This window comes from Rattus norvegicus, chromosome 12 (genome assembly GCF_021556685.1).
Source record: "Rattus norvegicus strain SHRSP/BbbUtx chromosome 12, alternate assembly SHRSP_T2T, whole genome shotgun sequence".
Lineage (NCBI taxonomy): Eukaryota > Metazoa > Chordata > Mammalia > Rodentia > Muridae > Rattus > Rattus norvegicus.
Window position 1 is genome coordinate 40,790,028 of NC_141545.1, and position 24,676 is coordinate 40,814,703.

Genomic DNA, 24,676 nt, shown 5'->3' on the forward strand with positions numbered 1-24,676 from the left:
GTCTGGTGTCCTCAGAGGCCAGAAGAGAATGATGAACCAACAAGTGCTCTTAACAACTGGGCCCTTTCTTCAGCCCTGATAATAATAATTTAAACTCTGGAAAACTGAGTGTCTTGAGAAATAGAGATAGAAGGGGCAATGTGAAAATTCAGACTGAAAGGATTGTAGACCAGGGGTTGGTTTTAAGGGCTTCACTTCCCAGACTTTGGGCTTTGTAGTGAATTAGGTGGGAAACAGATATTCACTCACAAGAAGGTGGTCTTCCCTCTTGTTTCACTATGAGAACTTGCAAACTGAAATAGCTGCCTGCAAATGGCATTTGTGAGGGGTTAAAGAAAAACATGTATTCTTGTCCTTACAAAAGCAGAGTAAGAATACAGGCATGGTGGTGGCTCATGCCTTTAATCCTAGCAGTAGGGAGGCAGTTGCAGATTCTACAAAGGGCTGCATGGTGACGCCTTGTATCCAAAAAATAAATAAATAAATAAATAAAGAAAGAAAGAAAGAAAGAAAGAGAGGAAGAAAGAAAGAGAGGAAGAAAGAAAGAAAGAATGAAAAAAGTATGTTTTTTTGAGGCAGGGTCTTACTGCATAGACATAGCTGGCCTGAAATTGGCTTTATAGACCAGACTGGCTTCCAACATATGGAGATCTTCCTGCCACTGCCTATACCTTCAGAGTTTTGGAGTAAAAGGCGGGAGCTACCGCATCGCATGCAAATATAATTAAAACGTGTCAATTTAATTCCATTGCTTTTAAATACAATTATTTAAAAATGTCTTTTGGGCAGGGTAGAGCATTCACATTATCTCAGTTACTGTGGTGATCGCCGATAAGTAAGATAATCGCGAGTTCGAAGCCAAGTTATGTGTCTTAAGTAAGCTATTGTTTCAAAAAGGGGAGGAAAGTAGCTTCAGATGAACGTCTTTGTTAGAGAGTTTCCCTAGTATACACTAGGCGTCGTGTTCAACCTTGTGTACTGCCAGAGGTAAAAAATGCAATTAAATGGGAGTGGGGGGGGGAGATCAAATTAGACGAATACACACAGTCTGTAGTTCACTCTGTGTCTAACAAAAATCCTTGCCTCTTCCATTCTACCGGATCCCGGTCCACGTCGACTAGGAACCTGTTCACTTTGGCTGAGCGTTCCTGTAGGGAATCGATTTCTGGAAACACCATTTATGTCCCACCCCCTTACTAACGTTTGGATATTTTGATTGGTCGTCAGTCTCCCTTGTGTTGTATGATTGGTCGAAAGCACACCGGGACACGGAGGACCCGCTGCTGTGGGAAACAGTCCTGGGCGGGCTTGGTGCCGGGCGGGTGCAGCCATGGCGTAAGGCGGCTCGTGGGCGCGGCGCGTGGCAGGCCTTGAAGGCCTGTCATTGCCAGCGTCCACGAGAGCCAATACTTCAATCCAATGATGACCAACGGGGTAGTGCACGCCAACTTGTTTGGCATCAAGGACTGGGTGACGCCCTATAAGATCGCGGTCCTGGTGCTGCTGAACGAGATGGGCCGCACGGGAGAGGGTGCTGTCAGCCTTGTGGAGCGGCGGAAGCTCAACCAGCTGCTCCTGCCCCTGCTGCAGGTGAGAGGCGCCCACTCTTTCCCGCTCATTTCCACGCGCTTCCTGTGGGCCCCGCCCTGCGCCGGGGGGGGGCGGGGAAGGTCCAACCTGGGGCCTAGGGGGCGGGGTTCATCTCGTAACTTTCTGCTCTGAAGGAATTTGGAAAAATAACGTGAATGCTTCTAGCTGACGTCTATTGTGCACCTACTATGGTCAGGTGCTTTACGTGAATTCTTTTTGCAGGTCCACATTAGGCTCCTGTATAATATGAATGATTAGGGGTAGGGCAACTGTTTGAGAGCCTTGGTCGTCTGGAAAGTGGGATACTCCATGCTGTCCAGTTCTGCTTTGTTTTCAGAGAGTTTCACTATTAATCCGTCTGATTGTTGAGTTCTAGTTTGAAAAGGACCTTGATAAATGCTACTTGTTAAATGTTCTTCCACTTAACAAGTCTTGGACTCTTGCCAAGTCAGCCAAAAAGAATATTCTTCTTATCAGTTGCATAATAGTTCATACTAAGATAACCAACATAATTCGATACTTTTTTTTGTTTTTGTTTTAACCTACAGGCAGTTTTAGTTCTGTTTGTTTTTCCAGACAGGGTTTCTTTATGTAACCCTGGCTGTCTTGGAACTAGCTCTGTAGGCCAGGGTGACCTCCAATTTAGAGATCCCCCTGCCTCTGTCTCCTGAATGCTGAGATTAAAAGGTGTGTACCCAGCCATATAGGCTATGTTAAAATAATATATGTCAAATACAGTTTGCCAAGGAGTAGAATTGAGTTACCCAGGTCTAGAGTGGCGTAAACAGTAACTTTCTAAAATGGCTCCAGTGTGTAATTTTAAGCCTCGTCTAGAGAAGGTATTGCTTCTGGGGTTAGCCAGCCTTCCTTCCCAAGTTCAGGAAAGGATGAGATGTGTTTATACTCATGAGAACTACTGCTCACCTTTGTTTAGTGCTTCCCGGGTAAAAACAAAGTCCCTCACATTCAGTCACTTAACTTTTGCCATCAACAAAGGAGACAGTGGTTATTAAGTCCATTTAACTGATGGAGACAGGCTCAGTGTTGCCTGTTTACAGAGTGACAAAGGAAAGAGAGCCTTGTCCTATGAATCTTGTTCACTTTTCCTTTTTTAAAATACTATTCCATTGACTAAACCAAAACAACCCACAAATGTGAAGTATGTCCTGGTGTTTTGTGTAGTCAGGAAAAATCCGGATTCCATATATATCATTTGGAGTGATTGACAAATGCCTCTCTACAGTTATTTGTCAGTCTGAAGCTCTTTGCCCGCTATCTCTAACCTTCCTGTTTCTCCTTTACGCAGGGCCCAGATATTACACTGTCAAAGCTGTACAAACTAATTGAAGAATCGTGTCCTCAGCTGGCAAATTCAGTGCAGATCAGGTGAACTTTCTTTCTGCAAAGGGCTGGGTGAAGAAAGACTACAAAGGAGTGGGTAGCAGTTAAAATGAGAGGGGTGTGGCTCTGTTGGGAAAGTGCTTGCCTCCCATGCACAAAGCCTGGGTTCTCTGCCCAGCACTTTAAACTAGCCATAGTGGGATACAACTGTAATCTATGCATTGGGGGGTGGGGGGCGCGAGAGGCAGGAAGAGCAGCAGTTCAAATTCTTCCTTGGCTACAGAATGATCTGGAAGCCAGCTGGGGTACATGGGGAACTAAAGCTAGGCTTACTTGAGGGGTTGTTTTTCTAAGAACCCTTATTGAGATGTTTTTAAATGGATAACATTAGACATAAGGTTTATGTGTTCTTCCCCCCAGGTGTATTATTTCACGTGGAATTACCTCCTTTATATATAGTTGTTTTAGATAATTCCAGTTTTACTCTGACGAGTGTTATACAGTAAGCGAGCAGTGTACGATACTCTTGGGGAATATGGGAGTGACATTTTAAGTGGATTATAAAGTTTGTCTTAGAAGCCACAGCTTTAAACAAACCTTGAAAAGCAGAACTGTTAGTAATTCAGAAATATGAAATGTGGAAGATGTTCAGCAGGCCTTGCTAAAACATGCATCCCAATTTTCTCATTCAGAATCAAACTGATGGCTGAAGGCGAATTGAAGGATCTGGAACAATTTTTTGATGACCTTTCAGATTCTTTTTCTGGAACTGAACCAGAGGTTCACAAAACAAGTGTAGTAGGTATGAAACTTGTCAGAAGAGCAGAGAGCGTTTCCACTGACGTGAGCAGCTTTCTGGGGGGCATCTGTCATGACTGGTGTACATGAACGTGCAGGCTAGGGTGCTGGCTGTGCTGTTGTTTCTATTTACTGCCTTCCTGTTTGTTCTGTATTTAACCATACCTTGTGGGAAAGCACCTCTGCTTCATCTGTAGTAGTTAGCCTGCTTCTGGGGTCTTTCGGGGTTACCCAGCTCTTTTCACAGTCCTGCAGACCACTTGCCTGTGTTGTGCCACTGTAAGTGGGAGTCAGCAGCCAACTTAGGAAGCAAGGTAAGTAAAAACACACTCTTCCTTTAGTATGTGAAGCACGTGCATACGTGACACTTCTTTGATGCTTTTCTACTAACCGTCCATGCCCCTCCCCTCTGACTCTGTTGCATGGCCATTTTTATGTTAGTTAGCGTCAGTTGTTTACTGCTCTCCTGTTCCCAGGTCTTTGATGTACAAGGTCGACATAGACTTTCCTCTTACAGAGACTGAGTTGTGCTGGAAGAGGGGTGGCAGATGTTACAGAGGAAATCAGTAAATAAGATGACGTAATTACTCCTCAGCTTTGACTAGACCCACACATAATAACTGTGGTAGTTTCAGAGAGTTTGAATAGCTGTGGAGAAAATGGAGGCCTGGAGGGGTGGAGATGCAAGAGGCCTGAGACCTGGCCGGAGCATGCGGGAAGAGCACTCCAGGCGGAGGGCAGCACCTACGATTCCTCTGAAGGAGGAATGGGCAGGAGTTGTTGCCGAGTCCTGGGATGTCAGTTAATGGTTCGCCTCCTCTCTCGTAGGTCTGTTTCTGCGTCACATGATCTTGGCCTACAGCAAGCTTTCCTTCAGTCAAGTGTTCAAGCTGTACACTGCCCTGCAGCAGTATTTCCAGAACGGGGAGAAAAAGACGGTGGAAGACGCTGACATGGACAGAGAGGATGGAGAGAGACAGATGGAGAAGGAGGAGCTCGACGTATCTGTCAGGTAACTCGGCTTCCTGTCAGGGTCCTCTTCCAGTTACGGCCTCAGTGAAGGTGCTGCAGTCCATTCTGGTCTGGACCCCGTGAGCTGGCTGTCCCTTCTCTGTCCCCGGGTGTCCAGGAGGTCAGCTCACAGGCTACAATTGAAGTTTTGTGTCCTGTGGCTTTGGATCGGCTGGTGGGAGGGAGGCACAAGCGGGCAGTCCACAGGTGGAAGGAGAGTAAGTCAGTGTGGATCCAGTGGCCCCCTTCCTTTGGGCTTTTGCGGGTGGCTATAGGACATGGTGTCTGTCAGATGATCTCTATACTTCTGTGACCAGGGAGCAGTGTTGACAGGCCTAGGTATAAAGGCCCATTGTTGTCTGCCTGAGGAATCATTTTTCCTACCCTATGGCTTCCCTGAGCCCTCCCTGCTCCTGTCTTTGTACTCTACTCAGATTTCTAGGTTTGAATGTGCGGTTTCTGTCCTGTGGGGTCAGCTACCCTAATAATTGACACCATCAATCATCAGAGTCTGAGAATCAGTTGAGGGCTTCCTAAAGCACAGGCATTCACCATATTCAGGTCTCTATAAAATGTCCTAAAATTAGCTTACAATGTAATGGATTTCCACAAGCTGTTTTTTTTGGGGGGGAGGGGGAGGGCACACACATGTTGTCATTATGTAGACTGACCTTAAACTCATTATATAGCCCTGGCTGGCTTCAAACATGAGCACTTATATGCACATCATACATAAAAGAAAAGTTTCCGGGCTGGAGAGATGGCTCAGCGGTTAAGAGCACTGACTGCTCTTCCAAAGGTCCTGAGTTCAAATCCCAGCAACCACATGGTGGCTCACAACCATCTGTAATGAGATCTGATGCCCTCTTCTGGTGTGTCTGAACGGCTGCAGTGTACTTATATATAATAAATAAATAAATCTTTTTAAAAAAAAAAAAAGAAAAAAAAAAAAAAAGAAAAGTTTCCGGCCAGGTATGATGATGCATGACTTTTTTTTTTTTTTTTTAAACAAGTGTCTGGGGTGATAGCCAGTTCTTTTTTTTTTTTTTTTTTTTTAAAGATTTTATTTATTATTACGTATAAGTACACTGTCGCTGTCTTCAGACACACCAGAAGAGGGTATCAGATCTCGTTAAGATGGTTGTGAACCATCATGTGGTTGCTGGGATTTGAACTCAGGACCTCTGGAAGAGCAGTCGGTGCTCTTAACCACTGAGCCATCTCTCCAGCCCATGATGCATGACTTTAATCCCAGAACTCAAAAGGCAGAGGCAGGAGGAAGATCTCCATTAGTTTGAGGCTAGCCTGGTCTACCTAGTGAGTTTTAGGACAGCCAGGTCTTCATAAAGAAACCCTAGCTGGGGAAAAAAAAAAAAAAGATAGTTTCCTGTATTTCTTTCTTTCTTTTTTTTTTTTTTTTTTTTTTGGTTCTTTTTTTCGGAGCTGGGGACCGAACCCAGGGCCTTGCGCTTCCTAGGTAAGCGCTCTACCACTGAGCTAAATCCCCAGCCCCGTTTCCTGTATTTCTTGACTAATTTGATTATTTGAAACTTTTTGCTTTGCTTTTACAGTTTTTGGTCCGGGGCTGTGTGTGTTCAGCAGGTGCCCCACCACTGAGCCTTTTCTTAGCTATTTTTTATAATAGTTAATTGGAGCCCTTTTTGACAATGAAAAGGAAAATTTAAAAATTTTTTTTTCATTTTTTTTTAAATTTAAAATTTTTATGTGTGCATAGTTTCTCTTTTCTTTCCAAGGGTATGGCTGGAACCCACAATCTCACACATGCTAGACATGTAATTTCTTTTGTAATTCTAGCCTTTTGTAATTTTATTTTATTGTATTATATTGGAAGAGAAATTACCCTTCTCTTTTTGTAGTTACTGGGATTTTTTTAGCTTTCTATAGGGAATTTCTTTTTCTCGTGAATTAGTATTAGCTCTGGAAAAGGGAAACACAAGTTTATGAGGTAATACTGGGAGCTTTGCGAGTCTCCCACCTTACAGTCCCCCTTTCTGAAGGGAAGCCCCGCTGTTTATTTTTCTGACAGGACTTCGTTCGCTTGTCTAGACTGGCCTGAGACTCAGGGCAGACCTGCTTCAGCCTTCAGGTACACAGATGACAGGGAGCTCTAGTTGTTAATTTGAGAGTGGCAGGGCCAAGCATGTCCTCAGTGGTACAGACCCCGCCTTCTGTGAATGAGGCCTCACCATTCAGTGCCAGAGAAGCAAACATTTAGAGCCTGGCCTGCTCAGTCCTGAGCTGTTGGTCGAGTGTCTAAGACTCCAGTTGCAGAGCAGACAATGAAGTTAGCTTCGTGTTGTGTTTAGCTCTGTGGCTCAGTGGCAGCATTCATGTCCCGCCCGAGTGCAGGCCTGGAAAGCACACACACCCTGTGAGCTTACTGTGGAGCCCCTGAGGCTGCGAGCGAGGGGCTGCCTTCGCAGCTTTTCCTCTAAGGAAATCCTGTGTCAGTCTCCCAAACTCAGCTATCCTGCGAGTGTTTGCTCAGCGCTTCCCTATGCCAGGCTCAAGGCTTGGTGCAGTTCACTCTGCAAGGAGGAGAAAATTCCCGCATTCATACCAGTAGGTAGGGATGGACAGATGATAGATAGGGAACTAAGTTTAAACTAATGAGGTAGAATTTTCAGAGAGTCAGTGTGGTAAAGAAGTGAAACAGAAGCCATGTTTGGTAATGTGTATAGTTCCACCACTAGGCAGGGACTAGGAAATGATCAAGGAAGCAGGAGGATTGTTCCTGGTCTGCCTTGGCTAGGCAGTGAGTTCCAGGGTAGTCGGGCTGTATAGTAAGAGCTGGTCTTAATGAAAGAAAGACTGGCATAGTCACAGGATTAAGAGTGCTAGGAGTGGGGGAGCTGTGGTCGAGGGCTGTATGGCACAGTGTTCTGAAGATTCATCCATGGTGTATCGGACGCCTGCAGAGGCCAGAAGGCTGCCGTGTAGCTGTCAAACCTGGGTCTTCTGCAAGAGCAACACTTGCTCTAAGCACTGAGCTATCTCCCTAGTCTAAGAACTTCCTTTTGTAAAAGGCTGAATAGCATTTTGCATGTACATACCACGTATTTGCTTATCTACTGTCTGTCAGTGGGTAATTGAGTTGCTATCGTGTGATCTGCAGATGTATGTTTGAATCCCCCATTTTAAACATTGAAAATATCTTAAATAGCTTTTTAATAGGAAGCCTAGGCTGCCCTTGAACGTCCCCTCTTTCTGTCTAGCCTTATGAGAAGTGGCTTTATAAGGGCGTGTTACTGTAATTTGCCTTGAATGTTTAAAGAACTTACATGATTTTATGTTTTTGTTTTCCAGAGAAGAGGAGGTATCTTGCAGTGGTCCTCTGTCCCAAAAACAAGCAGAATTTTTTCTTTCTCAGCAGGTATGTTCCATATAGCTTATCATGAGCTTTTTTACGTTTATTAAGTCCTGTGATGTTCTGTATTGTCATGTCCCTCTAAAGTTAATGTGTTTATTTGCAAGACTGTGGTATAGTGGCTATGGGTCCTTGCCTGCCTGTTACTTTATTCTTCTCTGGAGACATTCATTCCATAATGGAGTGTGACCAAGAGCCCATTCACTCATAATCTAGATTGGCTTCTTCCTTCCTGCAGTTATATACTTAATTTGTAGTATTGAGGGGATTGAGCCCCATGTCCTGTGCATGCCAGGCAAGCACTGGCGCACAGTGGGTTAGTTAAAACTGCTTTGGCTCCTGAAGGCCTGTGCTTCCAGCCACCCGCCAGAGCCCTCTGGATTCAAGGGTGAAAGACACAGGCACACCAGCTACTTTTGATGTGCCTTGACTAGCTCAGTGACTGGGCATTTCTAGTCCTCCCCTCGGCTAGCACATGCTCTCCTCTCCAACTTTCCTGAGTCAACTTATTAAATGAACATTTCATCTCTGCTACCTCAGACCCAATCAGGGAGGTGGCCTCTAGGGCCATTTTCCTGGATTCTTCAATGCTGAAAGGCTTTTAAGTTTCATTTTTCTCTTTCCTGGTCATGGTGATTCTCCCCTTTCCTCTTTCTTCGGCCCCTCACCCACAAAATCTAAAAGTTTGGCCCTGTCTCCCTGCCCAACCATTGGCTCAATGGCAATTCTTTATTATCAGTAGAAGCCAGCTGGGGTAGGGACCCTTAGGTTTGGAAGCGTGACTTTTGGGGATCTGAAATAAAAGAGCATTAGAACCATTCCCTGACAGTTATGTCCCCAATTAACTTTCCCCCATGTATATATGACTATGGTAAGGGTGGATGCGTGTGGGTCCACTGTATGCATGTGCATGTAGAGCCCCAGTGTGTTGTCCGGTGTCTTGCTCATAATTGCTCTCACCTTAGTCATTGATGCGGGCTCTTCAGTTGACTCTAGAGCTTGGCAAGCTGCTAGTGTAGCTAGCCAGTGGCTCTGGGGATCCCTCCCTGCCTTTCTAGTTCTGGCATTACAGTGGGCTGTACACCCACCAACTTGTCCTTTTGATGTTCTCAAACATACGTGTACAGAGAAGTGCAGGTGCAGACAAGGTCCTCAGTGTGGAATGGTGCCTGTCACTAAGTGTGTAGATACAGGTGCCTGTCACCAGGCCTGATGACCTGAGTGGGTTCAGTCCTGGGACTCCCATGGTGGGAAGAGAGAACAAGTTGTCCTCTGACTTCTACACATCCTCCACCATGAGCTTTTTGTTAGTTTGGGATGGGATTTCATTCTGTAGCCCAGGCTGGCCTCATATCTTTGGATTATAATTATGCTTGAACCACCACATCCAGTGAAAGTGCTGTATAGTGACTGCCTGTATCATTACTCTCGGGATTCCACATTATATTTTACTCTGTTTATAAATAATTAACGTGCTCTTTCCAGCTAAAGTTAGGTTTTATCTCTTGGGGTAGGGCTGATGTTTCACTGTGAAGCCTAGACTGACATAGACAGAGTTTTCTTGTCTTCCAGTGTGCCTACCTTTTCTTCTTAACTAGAAGGTTAAGTGTGTGCATTTGTGTCTGTGAGGTGTCTGTGGTTATGTATGTGCACATGGTTCAGTGTGTGCATTTGTGTCTGTGTGAGGTGTCTGTGTGTTATGTGCACGTGGTTATGTGCACATATGGTTCAGCGCCCTGAGAGGCCAGAAGGAAGCACCTGATCCCTGGAGCTGGAGTTGCTGGTGCTTGGTGCAGGCCGTCTGATGTGAGGGCTGGGCACCGAGGCACGGCCTCCTGCAAGAGCAGCAAGGGCTCTTAACCACTTAACCATCTCCCCAGCCCGCCTTTTTACTTTAATGTAGCTCAGTTATAGATCCTAGTGTGTGTTGTTCCAGAAGTGCTTCTTACAGCTCTAAGTCGTAGTTCTTCATTATTGTGTTAATGCAGACTACATAGTTTTCCTGTGCTATTTTAATACAATATAGAATTTAAATTTTTTGTCCTGTTTTTATTTTGTTCATAATTTTCTTCCTTAAAAAGATGTGATATTTGAATTTTAGCTGGATGTGGTAATATGCCTCTCACCACTGGAGAGGCAAAAGCAGCAGTTCTCTGAATTCCAGGATAGCCTGGTCTCCATAGAGTTCCAGGGCAGCCAGGGCTGTAGAGTGAAGCTTTGTCTAAAAACTAACTTAACCTAACTGAGTTACCCCACAGTAAACACCAGTCAGTCAAGAGTCCACGTGCAGAATACCTTAGTTGTGGAGCCCAGCTTTCCTAATGTGGTACTGCATGTCTTAGCTGTGGGAGGAAGTGTTTGTAATCTGGATTCGCCTCACACCCTTGTGCCCTGCAGACGGATTAAAGAGTCACGTGTACCCAGGTTACTCTGTAATTAGACCGGAGGCCGCCCCACATTAAGTTTTAACTGCCCTTGGGTGGGGAAAGCCTTGGTGACACAGAGGAAGGAACCGGGCAGGAGACAGTTGGTTTTTCAGCATGAACTCAATGTTGGCATTGTCACATTCTCAACTTAATCAAGGGCAGAAAGTGTTTGCAATAAATGTGAGTGAGAGTTAGCAGTGTCGCTGTAGAAATTGTTTCAAAGACCGTTTGATGAGGAGACAAAGTTTATCATCTGTTACTTTGTGGAAAGAAGAACAGGCTGGGCTGCAAAGACTCCTGGTTAAGAACACATGATGCTCTTCCAGAGGACCAACAACTGCACAGGCTCATAGCCATTACTCCAGTCCCAGGGTATCCAGTGCCCTCTTCTGGCCTCTGTGGGCACTGCACATATGGTGCACTGACATACCTGTAAGAATACCCACATACATAGAATAAAAATGAATCTCTTTTTAAAGAAAAGAAAAGAAAAGAAGATTGCTATTAATATTGTATGTGTGTGAATGCTTTGCCTCCTTGTGTGTGAACTACATGTATGCAGTGCCTATGAAGGACGAGACAGTGGCAGATCCCCCGGAACACAAATGCATGGATATTTCTGAGCTGACTTGGTGCAAATTGGACCTGGCTCCTAGAAAAACTGTCAGTGCTCTTAACTGCTGGACACCATTTCCCCTATCCCCTACCGATCTAACACCCCAGTTCCCCAAGATAGGGTCTTACTGTGTAGGTCTGACAGGCCTGGGACATTCTCTAGACCAAGCTGGCCTCAAACTGACAGGGACTCTTGTGCAGCCTGAGTGCTGTGATCACAGGCTAGACCTGCCACGCCATTCTTAGTTGTTTTGGTTTTTGCTGTTTTTTTTGAGACAGGGTTTCTCTCTATAACAGCCCTGGCTGTCCTGGAACTCATTTGTAGACCAGGCTACATCCCACTCTGCCTCCCAACTGCTGGGATTAAAGTTTTTATTTATGAACATTGATGGCTTGCCTGCATGTATGTCCTCTGGGAGAGCAGTCAGTGCTCTTAACTGCTGGGCCATCTCTACTTCCTCCTCACTCATGTTTTTAAGACAAAGTCTCAGTCTGTAACTCTGATCCTCGTGGAAACGCCTCCTATGTGTTAAGATGACATGTTCAGCCATTAGACCTAACCTCATACCTGCAATCACATACATGTGGGAAAAGCTAGGATGAAGTTACCACCTGTACCACTTACTACCATACCAGGTCTGAGGATACTATTGTCTCAGCACATAGGAAGCTGAGGCAGGGGGATTGAAAGACAAGTGCCAGTTCCTTTCAAGAAAAAAAAAGATATACTACTTATAATCTTATTTTTTTTCTTTTTTTTTTTTTCTTTTTTTTTTTTTGGCTCTTTTTTTCGGAGCTGGGGACCGAACCCAGGGCCTTGTGCTTCCTAGGCAAGCACTCTACCACTGAGCTAAATCCCCAACCCCTTTTCTTTTTTTTAAAGATTTATTTATTTTATGTATATGAATACACTGTAGCTGTCTTCAGACACACCAGAAGAGGGCATCAGATCCCATGACAGATGGTTGTGAGCCACCATGTGGTTGCTGGGAATTAAACTTACGACCTCTGGAAGAGCAATCAGTTCTCTTAACTGCTGGGCTATCTCTCCAGCCCCTAATAGTCTTATTTCTAACTGATAGTTAGACCTTGTCTAGCCTCAGTGATAGACAGTGAAGTGTAAACTGTAAACTGGGACCCACTGGGGTTTGCTAGGTCTGGAAGGAGCACGTGGGTAAGGAGTGCAGGCCCGGAGATTTGTGTCTAAGGGAAGGGAAGGCGTGAACATGGTCAGTGTGTTGAAAATGCACTCGGGCGGATGAGGTGGGTGTCAGCCAGTGTCAGTCCCTGGGTTCCCTCTGGGTTCCCTGTTTCTAATGTGTTGTCCTTGTAATTTCAGGCTGCTTTGTTGAAGAATGACGAGACTAAAGCCCTCACCCCAGCCTCCTTGCAGAAGGAGTTGAACAACCTGTTGAAATTTAATCCTGATTTTGCTGAAGCTGTGAGTTTTATCCAGAATTTGTTCCTGGGTTTCAAGGAAAGGACAGTGCAGTTCAGTATGTCAGAGAGCCACACAAATTTTGGATTCTAAAAGAAATCACATTTGGCAAGATAACAGCAGGGCCCAGACCACAAGGTTTCCCCACCATCCCTGGGCCAAGGGCCTACTACTGTGTTCTCTCAGTCATCTTGGGTGTGGCTTTAAACAGGAGATGGTAGACGAATAGATTAAAAAAAACATTTGAAGACTGAAAAACTGTTTTCCTTTCTCCCTTTTTGGAGTGTTTTCAAACAAATTTTGAAATTAAATGTCCTATTAGATCTGTTCCTCTGTGAGTTTCTTAATGTAAACTTCAGATGATATTTGGTTTGACATCAGGTTTTATTCATGTCAGAACAGTTCTATTGTGTTTCCCAGTACCTGAGACACCCCTTTTAGAAGACTGCTTTAACTCTGTGCTTCAAAGCAAAAGGAAGGAATAAACTCGGTAGTTGGCTTTACTGCTGTTCCGTCTTAAGTCGGACGTTTAGAAGAACTAACTTCTAACTTGTACATGAATCGGGGGGTGTGCGTGCGCGGAAACCTGAACAGACAGCTAATGAGGTTGTCGTCTGTGGCCTGTTCCAAGCCAGTATTTGAATCTCTTACTTTGCCCCTGGAAAAAAGATGATGCTGACCATGGCTCCCATGAGACTACTGATTATTTCTTGTTTCAGCATTACCTCAGCTACTTAAACAACCTCCGTGTTCAAGATGTTTTCAGCTCAACGCACAGCCTCCTTCATTATTTTGACCGCCTGATTCTCACTGGAGCAGAGGGCAAAAGTAATGGGGAAGAAGGTTATGGCCGGAGCCTAAGATACGCCGCTCTCAACCTGGCTGCCCTGCACTGCCGCTTCGGCCACTAGTAAGTTCGTAGACTTCTGTCCATGCAGACAGGGAGGACCAGTATCTCAGTGTTCACTGAAACTCGTTTTTAAAGATAATCCACCGCCTGGAGGGGTAGTGCACCCTTTTAATCCCAGTACTCAGGGGCAAGGCACATGGATTTCTGAGTTTGAGGCTAGCCTGGTCTACATAGGGAGTTCCAGGCCAGCCAAGGATATGTAGTGAGACCCTGTCTCAAAGAACAAAAAAACACTCTTCCACTTGTGATGGCACACGTCTGTAATCCCAGCACTGGGGAGTTGGAGGGAAGAGGACAGATGCAAGCTCAAGGCCAGTCTGGGCTACACAGAAGACTCTGTCATAAAACAGAGTCAAAAACAAACAATTAGGGGTTGGGGATTTAGCTCAGTGGTAGAGCGCTTGCCTAGGAAGCGCAAGGCCCTGGGTTCGGTCCCCAGCTCCGAAAAAAAGAACCCCCCCCCAAAAAAAAAAAAACAATCAAAAAATTATTTTTAGGGCTGGAGATTTAAAAAATTATTTTTAAAATGGAGAAAGAAACTGACTTGAGATTTTTCTAGATTTGTTTTTAACTCCCAGATTGAACCTTTTTGTAAGTGGAAAATCTTCCTTAGTAGTGTGCCCCCTGGAGTCACTGTGTAGCAGTGCGTGCTTTAGTGCCTGAGCCTGCTTTGTTTTTTGCTTCTAAGAGCAATCGGCCATTCAGTGAATTAGGTCATTAGGTCGGAGGTTCCCAGAGGGACTTTGGAGGCAGTGGTGGTGCTGCAGAAGCTATTTTCGGTATTTATAAAGCTAAGGAGAGTGTGTCCGCTGGTAGAAGGTGCACAGACTTTGGAAGTTCCGTGCACTTTTACATGAGTTCAGGCAGCCATGATATGGAACCGGTTGGTTTTGTTATAATATATGCCTGGATTTATGGTCTGTTTATTTTGCTTTGTGGAAAAAGCATGAGAACTTGTAGTCAGGAAGGAAAAAAAACCAATTTAGGCAAGTGTGTGGACACCTTCTCATGGAAAAGACTTAGGTAAGAGAGGCGAGCCTTGGCTGCAAAAGTGGCTACCAAAGCAGGGTAGGACTTCGAGTCACCAGACGTAGTCTGAGAACCTCAGAACCTCACAACAGCGGTGTGGAGCGCAAGCCCAGAGCGGGGTGGCAGCAGGGACATGCAGGCCCCAGGCTCACATTCCAGACTCGCTGCTTATGTGAGATTCCGTAGTAGCTTACAGTAGCTCACTCCCTCTTTGCTCTAATGACCTGTAGATGAAGCATTTGTTTTATAAACTCCTCTTAGGGTTTCATCTGGGGATGCTACAGGACCCTGTGCAGGTCAGTTAAGTAAGTGCCTTGGCATTGAGCAACTGCTCTAGCCCCAAAGACCTTTGTTTCTCTTAACAGGATTTCGTGTTTCTCAACCGGCCTTGAACTTCTAGTCTTCCTGCCTCTGTCTCCCAAGTGCTGGGATTTCAGCCAGGCAGCCCCACACCTGTTTATGTGGTGGTGGAGGTGGAAACTTAAGCAAGGCGAGCGCTCTGCTGACGGTTACAGCCCTAGCCCTGTAATGTTGGACATTTTGAGAGCTGCTTGTTCGTCAGATAATGCTTCATACGAAGCTCCACTGTGGGGGCCAGGGTGTGCAGAAGTGAAAATAGAGAAGCACTGGGTTACTTGTAGGAGATGCTGTAGCTGGTAGAACGGTACAGGTACAGAATGTAGCTGCAGTGTTGTCCTAGTGTGGCCAGGCTGAGAGCTGTGGTAAGGAGCTGCCATGGCTGGAAGGAGGAGCGATCTGGTCTTGCTCCAGGTCTGTGCGCATGCCCAGTTGCCAAGGTCACAGGTTAGTCCTGCCTGTCATCTGCTGACCTGATATTGGAACACAGTCATAGGAAAGCCAAGTGGTCTGTGCCTGTGTTTGGAGGGCAGTCACAGGGGTGAGAAGGTCCAGAGTGGGAGCTTACAGCTTGCGTGAGCGGTACGCTCCTGACTCTGCAGGTAGGGAAAGTGGAAGGTGACGGTGGAGCTGCAGACCAGCCGAGCCCTGAGTCGTGGGGACTCTGCAGGTAGGGAAAGTGGAAGGTGACGGTGGAGCTGCAGACCAGCCGAGCCCTGAGTCGTGGGGACTCTGCAGGTAGGGAAGGTGGAAGGTGACGGTGGAGCTGCAGACCAGCCGAGCCCTGAGTCGTGGGGACTCTGCAGGTAGGGAAAGTGGAAGGTGACGGTGGAGCTGCAGACCAGCCGAGCCCTGAGTCGTGGGGACTCTGCAGGTAGGGAAAGTGGAAGGTGACGGTGGAGCTGCAGACCAGCCGAGCCCTGAGTCGTGGGGACTCTGCAGGTAGGGAAAGTGGAAGGTGACGGTGGAGCTGCAGACCAGCCGAGCCCTGAGTCGTGGGGACTCTGCAGGTAGGGAAAGTGGAAGGTGACGGTGGAGCTGCAGACCAGCCGAGCCCTGAGTCGTGGGGACTCTGCAGGTAGGGAAAGTGGAAGGTGACGGTGGAGCTGCAGACCAGCCGAGCCCTGAGTCGTGGGGACTCTGCAGGTAGGGAAAGTGGAAGGTGACGGTGGAGCTGCAGACCAGCCGAGCCCTGAGTCGTGGGGACTCTGCAGGTAGGGAAAGTGGAAGGTGACGGTGGAGCTGCAGACCAGCCGAGCCCTGAGTCGTGGGGACTCTGCAGGTAGGGAAGGTGGAAGGTGACGGTGGAGCTGCAGACCAGCCGAGCCCTGAGTCGTGGGGAGGCTGTTGCTTCCATCTTGGGAGGCTCAGTGGGCGTCACAGTACATTTCAGAGAGGAGACCTGCTTGCCCCTTGCTCGTTTGGAGCCCTTTTGAGACAGTTTCATGTAGCCCAGCCTGGTCTCTGACTCCTGACCTTCCCTCCAGTTATCAGGGTCACAGGCCTGTGCCACCATGTCAGGCTCTTTAACTGAAAGTGTGTGGGGCTGGGGATTTAGCTCAGTGGTAGAGCGCTTGCCTAGGAAGCACAAGGCCCTGGGTTCAGTCCCCAGCTCCGGAAAAAAGAACAAAAAAACAAAAAAGTGTTTGCTTGCCTTTCTTAAGTTTCTGCATGTTAGTCTCTAGCCCTGCTGTAGCACACTGTACGTTCTCTCAAACTCTTCTCTCCTAAGCCTAGCACTGTGCGGCCACCTGCTGTTTAATGGAGCAGTGTTCAGTGTGACACTGAGGACCTGTGTATGACGATGTGCTCCTGCTCTCGGTGGCTCTCAGTCTAGGGTGTTACACTCTGCTCAGCATAGAAAGCAGCTTGAAAGAGGTGCAGCATAGGTGAAGGTCGCTGGCTTCTCTGTTTGAACGAGCAGTTAAGGAAACAGTATAGGACTACTTAATTAAAACTGCACCGGTGAGGCTGTTGCTAATGTTGGAAGAACATTCACTGTGTAAGTTCTTCCTTAGGCAAGTGCCCTCTGAGACTTCTGACACTGAGACTCTCCATTGAGGTTCCAGCAGACATTAGTAAAGCTTCCGTCCTTTTATTTGCTATTGGAAAATCAAGAACATAAGGCATGACCTGTGCCGGTTAGAGGTTTGCGAAGTAGTTAAATAAAATCCACACAGAGGGCTGGAGAGGTGGCTCCGAGGTTAAGAGCACTGGATGCTCTTCCAGAGGTCCTGAGTTCAATTCCCAGCAACCACATGGTGGCTCACAACCATCTGTAATGGGATCTGATGCCCTCTTCTGGTGTGTCTGAAGACAGCAACAGTGTACTCATATATAATAAAGAAATAAAAAAAAAAAAGGTTAAGTAAGTAAACAGAAGGCAACACCCAGTAGTATTTAATGAAGCATTGCAAAGTGACGGGGTGTTTTCAGTAGGGAGGACTGAGAATGGCTGGTTGGACTGCAATAAACAGTAGGAGGTTGGGGGGGACCGTCTTGATTTTTCAGGGGACAGTTGACATGTGAGGAGAGAAAAAAATGACCAGATATGATAATCTTCAGAATGCTTCTGAAGGCTTTTGTTTATTATTTTAATGATGATAAAGTAGCAACTGCATATGGTGGGTTGGGTTTTTTGTGGTTTTGTTGTGTTTTAAACAATGTAGAAAATAATGGAAAGTAAACTATTAGTCTTTTCCTTGCTGTCTTCTTGGCATTGGAGAGCTGGAACAAACATTTTAGAAGCAGCAAGGAAAACCATTCCCTTTCCTAGACATCCCCCAGAGGGTCGTCCCCGCCTCCACAATGGATGTTTCCTGCCCCTGGGGTTGGGCAGCCAGGAGAAAGCAGTCCATAAATAGCTACAGCTGCAGCCAGAGGCTGCACATGTACGGGCTGTGCGTGGTGAATGACTTCCTGCTACCGACGCTTGCATGCTTGTGATTGTTACTGGGATATTAATGTTTAGTCTGTCATTAGTCAACAGGCAGAGCTCGCCCTGCAGGAGGCAATTAGGATTGCCCAGGAGTCCAACGATCACGTGTGTCTGCAGCACTGTTTGGTGAGGCCGTCCTCTGGTCTTGGGATTTTGCATGGGTTGAGGTGGCCTCCTGAAGGCCCAGTTTCAATCAGGTTGCTGTGCAGTGGGATCAAAGGTCCTTAGCAGTGAGGGGAAACTATGTAGGTGGGCACAGGGACTCACAGAGGGCCCCATGGTCAGATCTTTCTTAATTGGTGGCATTTGTTCTGCTTTGAGCACGTTCTATACAACTCGACATGAGACAAAGGGTCGGTTGCATTGACGTTGGCATCGATGAGACAATGCCTTGTACTAGTAACTGGGGAGAGCTGGTGTAGCAAACAGTTACCAAGTTCATAGACTATGGACGCTCTTACTCACCTGCTTACTTACTCAGCTCAGCTAAATGCCGGGTGGGAGCTCCATGCTTCCTTCTGACGCGCCTACACTTGGGGCTGTCAGAGAAAGAGGATTAGTAGCTTGCTTATCTCAGTCTGGCTTTGATCAAGGTTTTAGTAAGCCTAACAGGTTTCACTTACACGCACAGTTCATATCACAGTATTGCAAGGTTTATCTTGTCCCGTTAAAATTCTTTCTTCTGTCCGTCCACATTGATGTTTACTGGAGAGCCGCCATTGCCATTTTCATGACACGTTTTGATGGTTGTCTCTCGCCAGAGCTGGCTTTATGTGCTGGGGCAGAAGAGAGCCGATAGCTATGTTCTGCTGGAGCATTCTGTGAAGAAAGCAGTGCATTTTGGGTTACCGGTAAGGCTCATCTTTCTGTGCGATTGTTAAAGTCAGTGGTGTCGAGCCTTTGTCTCTTCTTCCTCCCCTGTGTCATAAACCAGCAGGCCTTGGAGTGGGTATTCCCACACGTGGGCTTGTCGTTGTTGGTTTCTGATCGAATTATTAATCACACCACTAAATTCTGTTGGGTAGGTCTCTCTCTATTCCCTTTGTCCTAATAACATCTGTGAGAGCTCCACTTATCGACTTGATAAGCGATCTTTGGTTAGTAGTTTATTGAGCAGCACTTAGTACATTTGCACTTAGAGAATTTGTAGAAGAGGTTTTTTCTTCTTTTCTAGTGCTGGGGCTAGAACTCAGCACCTCACCCGTGCTAGGCAAGGGCTCTGCCACTGAGCTACGTCCTCGGCCCTGGGAGCGCTTAGTTTATACCAAGGATTGGCAAACGACAGCTTGTGTTTTAAATCTGGTGCTCCATCTGCCTGCGTATGGCTGTTGAGCCAAGAACGGTTTGCATGTTTAATGGATGGGGCAGGAGAACAGCCACAACTACGCAAAGACCAAATGTGGTCTGTAACGTGTGGCTCTGACCCTTGCTTGAAAGTTTGCTCCTCCTTGTTTTAAACAGTAAGCCTACTGGGAAGGCCTGTTCTTCTCATTCTGCATGGCAAGAAAAGGCTGAGTGTTGCCTCGGGGACACTGAGGCCATGCAAAGGGTGTGGTTTGTATGCAGAAAGTAGGAGTGGCCTTGGGGTCTAGGCTGCTATTGGAAAGATATTCTGTCTCAGCCTCTGCTGTGACGGTAAGACTTACGCCTCATTCTCAGGAAGTTTGCAGCAAGATTGAGAACTACTTAATGTATACATTAGTTCAGTCTGAGCATTACCTGCTGGGAAGGAAACTTACATGGACCGAATTGAAGTGACGCTTCACAGACTACTTAAATATACTCTGCTTATGGATTTAAACCGCCTTTTTAGATGAGCTTTTTACCCTTGAGAATTCCAAAAGCTAAGAAGATACTCATTGCTCATGAAGGCGTCCTTTTTTAATCTCCTGTTACCTAATGTGCCCAGCACTGTTTGCTCTGTTATCTCATTGTAATCCTTACCACAATTCTCTATGATAGGTTTGATGCCCATTTTACAGATGAGGAAGCTGAGGCTTAGCTAAGAAGCTAAGTGACTGGCCCTAAGTCACACAGTAAGTAGCAGAGGCAGTGTCTAAGTCCAGGTTACCTAATGTTGAAGCCCTGGCTCTTTGCCATGTATCCTCTGCTTCTCTTTCAGTCCGAGAGTTTCAGGAACACATCTCTCATGGGTCAGGGTTAAGACCAGGTCATAGGTTCTTTAAGTAGAGCTGTCACTGTGCATGTGCTGAAATGTGAAATCCACCACATTTCTGAAGAGCAAAACAAATTCTGTCATGTAATCTCTATCTTGGGTCGTGGGTATATCTGTCCCCTTAGTACCTCGCCTCCCTGGGAATACAGTCCCTTGTTCAACAGAGAGCTTTTGCTGGGAAGACGGCCAACAAACTGATGGATGCCCTAAAGGACTCTGACCTCCTGCACTGGAAACACAGCTTGTCAGAACTTATCGACATCAGCATCGCACAGAAAACGGCCATCTGGAGGCTGTACGGCCGCAGGTAGGTCTCCGGGCACACTGCCAGGGCCACGGAGGTGTGGGTCCTTTAGAGAGTCCCCCTTTGGAATTGTTCACCGAGGGGATTAGAGAAAATGCTTCATCATCTGGAGACATTTTGTAGTCTGCACGAACTTGGCAAAGTCTTCCCCACATACATGGTTTATTCTTCCCGGCTGCTCTGTGTATAACCAACTGGTGGGTGACCTCTCATCTGGTTCGCACATTTGATTCCAAGATCATGAGTGTATTTGACCAGTGACCAGCTGGGACTCAGACCTAGATCACCTGACCCTGAGCTGAGAGCCCCCTCCCTCTTCGCATGCTGCATGGCCTCCTTCTGCAAGTCCAGCACCCCTCCCACAGCGGTTTAGGGAGGCAGCGTAGCTCCTCTGTCGAGGTGTTTTCTCTGGGTCTCTGCAGCCACTGTCTGCATTCCACTCAGCCACCTGTAGTTTGGAAGTGAACTTCTGAGCCAGCCTTGCCCCTGGAGCCCCTGGACAGCCTGCTGTTCTAGGAATTCCGTAATGAAGGAAGCGCCTCTTCACCAGTCTTGTTTTTGTATTTCAGATAATTTTTTGGCACGGTGTGCTCTGAAACAGCTGCCGACACTGGCCACTGCCTGCATTGCCAGAGCAGCCGGTGCCAGGATGGCCTCGGGTCCGAATTTACCCGTGAAACATAATTAGCATCCTGTGACCTCAGGGAGCATCGCGGGTGGGAAGTGGGAGTGGGGATCTGGGCGCTGAGTGCTCCCTGGTACATTGACCTGCTCTACGTTTCCTTGGGGCCTGCAGACCCAGGATAGCTCTGCTCTCCTCTGCCTGAGGGCAGGAGAGCTGGCATGGGGAGGAGTTGCTTCCACACATCCAGGGCCGCAAGGGTTAATGTTCTTGTGTCCCCACTGAGGATAACTATAGTGTATAGCTCAGGGGTAGCCTGGGTCTGCTGCCTAAGGGGATCTGTCCCTCTCCTTACCCAGCACCATGGCACTGCAGCAAGCCCAGATGCTGCTGAGCATGAACAGCCTGGAGTCACTGAGTGCAGGTGTGCAACAGAACAACACCGAGTCCTTTGCCGTCGCTCTCTGCCATCTTGCAGAGCTGCATGCAGAACAGGTGGGTCGGGTGTGCTCGTTTGTGCTCTGTTGCCATGGCAAAATTCCTGCAGAAACCAACTTGAAAGGAAGGAAGCCCATGCATTGTGCAGTGCAAGTGGCAGCAGCAGAGGCTGCTCTCATGGCCTCCAAGGGTGCGCCCCAAGTGTTAATTAAAGATGTAGCATGGGTGGCCTGACTAGTGTGCTCCTAGGACACTGGGGCACTGCCATTTCCTTCTAGTGCTTGAGAAGAGCCCTAGGTATGCGCCAGTGGGTCTGGATGGTGCAGGTTGCTGAAGAATGCAGTCCCCACATTTGTCACTCGCAGGGTATTTTGACATCAGTGAGATTGTCTACTGGTTCGCAGAAGCAGAGTAGGCTGGGTATGGTGGTGCACACTTTTCATCTCAGCACTCAAGGCAAAGACAGGATGAGGCCAGCCTGGTCTACACAGTGAGTTCCCAGACAGCCAGGACTATCCTGGCTGGAGAGACCCTGGTGCAAAAACAAAAAATCAACAGTGACTAAAGGAGAGGTGGAATTGAGTGCAGCAGAGAGGTTTGCGTGTGTCTGGTCAGGAGTTTGATGATCAAGGCGGAAGAGCAATAACCAGCGCTGGTCTCGTAGCTCTGTGCCAGGCCTGTGCTTGATGCTTGTGTGTGTTACCTTGCAGAATCCTTTGCAAGCCTCATGCTCTCACTGTGTTTATTCCTATTCCGTGGAACAAGATCTGAGGTCCAGGGGCTTGAAGCATCTCCCAGTACTTGTCAGTTGTTTCCAGCTCATGTCCAGTTGACCCCAAAGGACAATGGGAAGTGGGTGTGACATTGACTTTCATCCCACATAATTGTGCACATTCTCTTCTTAGGAGGCGGAAGTCCTAATGCTGCCTCAGATTCCCCTGAGCTCAAAGGTCCCCTGGAAAAGAGATCTGGGAACTGAGTCTTCACCTCATAGAACAAGCTGCAGGTTAAGCCAGTCTTCTTCCTCACAGCATTTCTCTTCACCCTTGTGGTCTCTGTTACTGTTAGGGGTGGACCCCATCTATATAGTAAAGATCTCACTCTATCATCTTCTAGTCCTTTCTGTGAACGCAGGGAGGTTGGGCTCTGATGGGTCCTGTGTGTCCCCATTGGTTACTGTCATCCTGTGCTGTCTGAGACGTTTGTTCCTCTTGTCCTTTCCCAGGTCAAAGGGCAAACCATCTGTGTTTACCCTCTGCTTTCTTCTAGGAATCTGATATGTTGCTTTTTGGTTTGGTTTGGTTTTTGTTTTTTCTTTCTCTTTCTTGGCACTGGAACTTTGTTTCCTGTTTCCCCTCGTCCCCCACCCCTGCAGTGAGTGTGAGTGTGTGTGTGTGTATGTGTGTGAGTGTGAGTGTGTGTGTGTGTGTGTGTGTGAGTGTGTGTGTGTGTGTGTGTGTGTGTGTCCCACTGGCTCCTCAAACTCTTTACTAATGTACCACTGAACTGTGGTATCGGGAGGAAAGGTCGACGCTGAAGAAGTTTCAGCACAGCCCTGTTTGCAAGCACAGAAAGCAAAGGTAGGAGGGGAGGGGTCTAAGCCGGCTTCGAGGCTGGAGGGCACCATGGGTGTCACTCCGCAGGCACTATGTTGTCTTTTGAGATGGGGTCTCTCACTGGCCCTGGCCAGCAAGACCTGAGGATCTGCCTCTTTGTGTTTCTCTAGTTCTGGGATTACAAGCTCACACGACCACAGCCATTTTTTTTTTTTTCATTTCTTAATGTTCTTGGGATTAAACTCATAACGCAAGCTTTAAGCACTTAACCACGGACCTGTCTCCCCAGCCCTGCTTGTGTAGTTCAAAGCTGGCTTCAGACTCGACCTTCCCACCTTTGCCTCCTGTGCTTGCATATAGGACTGTCATGGAGCGTCTGCCTTTCCTCCAGACCCCATAATGCAGTGGCACATGTAGAGTTCGAGGACTTTTCCTCCTCAGCTCTTCCCTTCTTTGTATTCTTGCTCTCTCCCTCCTCTTCCTCCCTCCCTCCCACCCTTCTATCCCTCTTACCCTTTCTGTCCCAGAACTTGAGATTCTCCTGCCTCAGCCTCTTGAGTTGCTGGGATCACAGATATGCACCACCATGCTCAGCTGCTGTGGAAGTGTATGGTAGTTATTTTTTTATTCTGCTGACTTTTTAAACTGCTTTTCAGAAAGCATGGTCCTGGCTTGAGTCTTCTCCCCTTCAGACTTTCTGTGTAGCCATTTGCTAGTTACATGACTCCCTCTCCCCATTAAAACCTCAAAAAATATTGGTAACCCTACCCTTCGGATCTGTAATAACAGTCCCACCTTCCTTTTTTCCCCCTTTCTGGTCTTGTGTGACCCTACCCTCACCAGCCAGGATGTGTAGAAATGTTTGACAGCAGCTGGAGTGATAATGGCTTCCTCATGGCCTTAGCTGCTCTAGCACAACCTTTGATTTTAGAATATTCACCTCGTGCACTCACTGTGCTGAGCACTGTCGGGTGTTTACACTGGCTGGCTGGCCACTGTGGAGAGGCAGGCTTGTCCCAGCCTCTTGTACTCTCTCACTCCCGTAGTCTCTGTTGCACCTGTACTATTCCCTTCTAAGCCTCAGGAATTGTAGGTGCCACTGAGATATGGGGGGAGTGTAAGAAGTTCTCTTTACTTGGTCTGAAGTTGGACAGCCCATCTCAGTACTGCCCCTCTCTCTGACAGACATGAGAACAGGGCTGGCCTGTAGACATAACAGAAGCAGAATGATCTCTGCTGTTGTCGTTCAGTGGTTTAGCTTCAACTAAAAGCTTAGTTGTGCGTAGTTAACACTTGTTGGAATGATTAGAGCAAATTGAAAAGCCTTAACTAAGGGACTAGAGAGGTGGCTCAGTGGTTAAGAGTATTGGCTGCTCTTCCAGAGGATCTGGGTTCAATTCCCATCACCCACATGGCAGCTCATGCCTGTCTACAACTCCAGTTCCAGGCATCTGACACCTTCACGCTGAGATGCATGCAAGAAAAATACCAATGGACATAAAATTAATTATATGTTGAAAAGAGAAGCCTTAGCTAAGAAGACAGCACTTCACAATACATACGTCTAAGAAAGGCATGAGTGTGGGTTTACAAAAGAACGTGGATATCAAAACAAGAGAAACTCAGTCTTGTTGACATTAGATTTAAGACAATGGGTCAGCCAGATGGCTAAATGGGTAAAGGCCTTGGTGCCAAGCCTCACAACCTGGGTTTGATCCCAGGAGCTCACATGGTAGAAG

The 24,676-nt window shown here is 47.0% G+C and overlaps 1 protein-coding gene across 2 annotated transcripts in view; it reads left to right on the forward strand.

Moving 5' to 3' along the window:
- Positions 1-1,268: 1,268 nt before the first annotated feature.
- Anapc5 (anaphase-promoting complex subunit 5) overlaps positions 1,269-24,676 on the forward strand; it is a 33,000-nt gene continuing 9,592 nt past the window's right edge. Inside the window, exons 1-11 of one of the 2 annotated variants that reach the window (NM_001401087.1) lie at positions 1,269-1,590; positions 2,897-2,976; positions 3,624-3,733; positions 4,558-4,741; positions 8,068-8,134; positions 12,509-12,610; positions 13,327-13,517; positions 17,886-17,967; positions 18,603-18,692; positions 20,143-20,324; positions 21,303-21,438. In NM_001401087.1, the coding sequence (NP_001388016.1) occupies positions 1,420-1,590; positions 2,897-2,976; positions 3,624-3,733; positions 4,558-4,741; positions 8,068-8,134; positions 12,509-12,610; positions 13,327-13,517; positions 17,886-17,967; positions 18,603-18,692; positions 20,143-20,324; positions 21,303-21,438 (1,395 nt within the window). In that variant the 5' untranslated portion in view covers positions 1,269-1,419. The remainder of the gene's footprint in view (positions 1,591-2,896; positions 2,977-3,623; positions 3,734-4,557; positions 4,742-8,067; positions 8,135-12,508; positions 12,611-13,326; positions 13,518-17,885; positions 17,968-18,602; positions 18,693-20,142; positions 20,325-21,302; positions 21,439-24,676) is intronic. The other variant, NM_001080147.2, reaches the window with a different exon arrangement.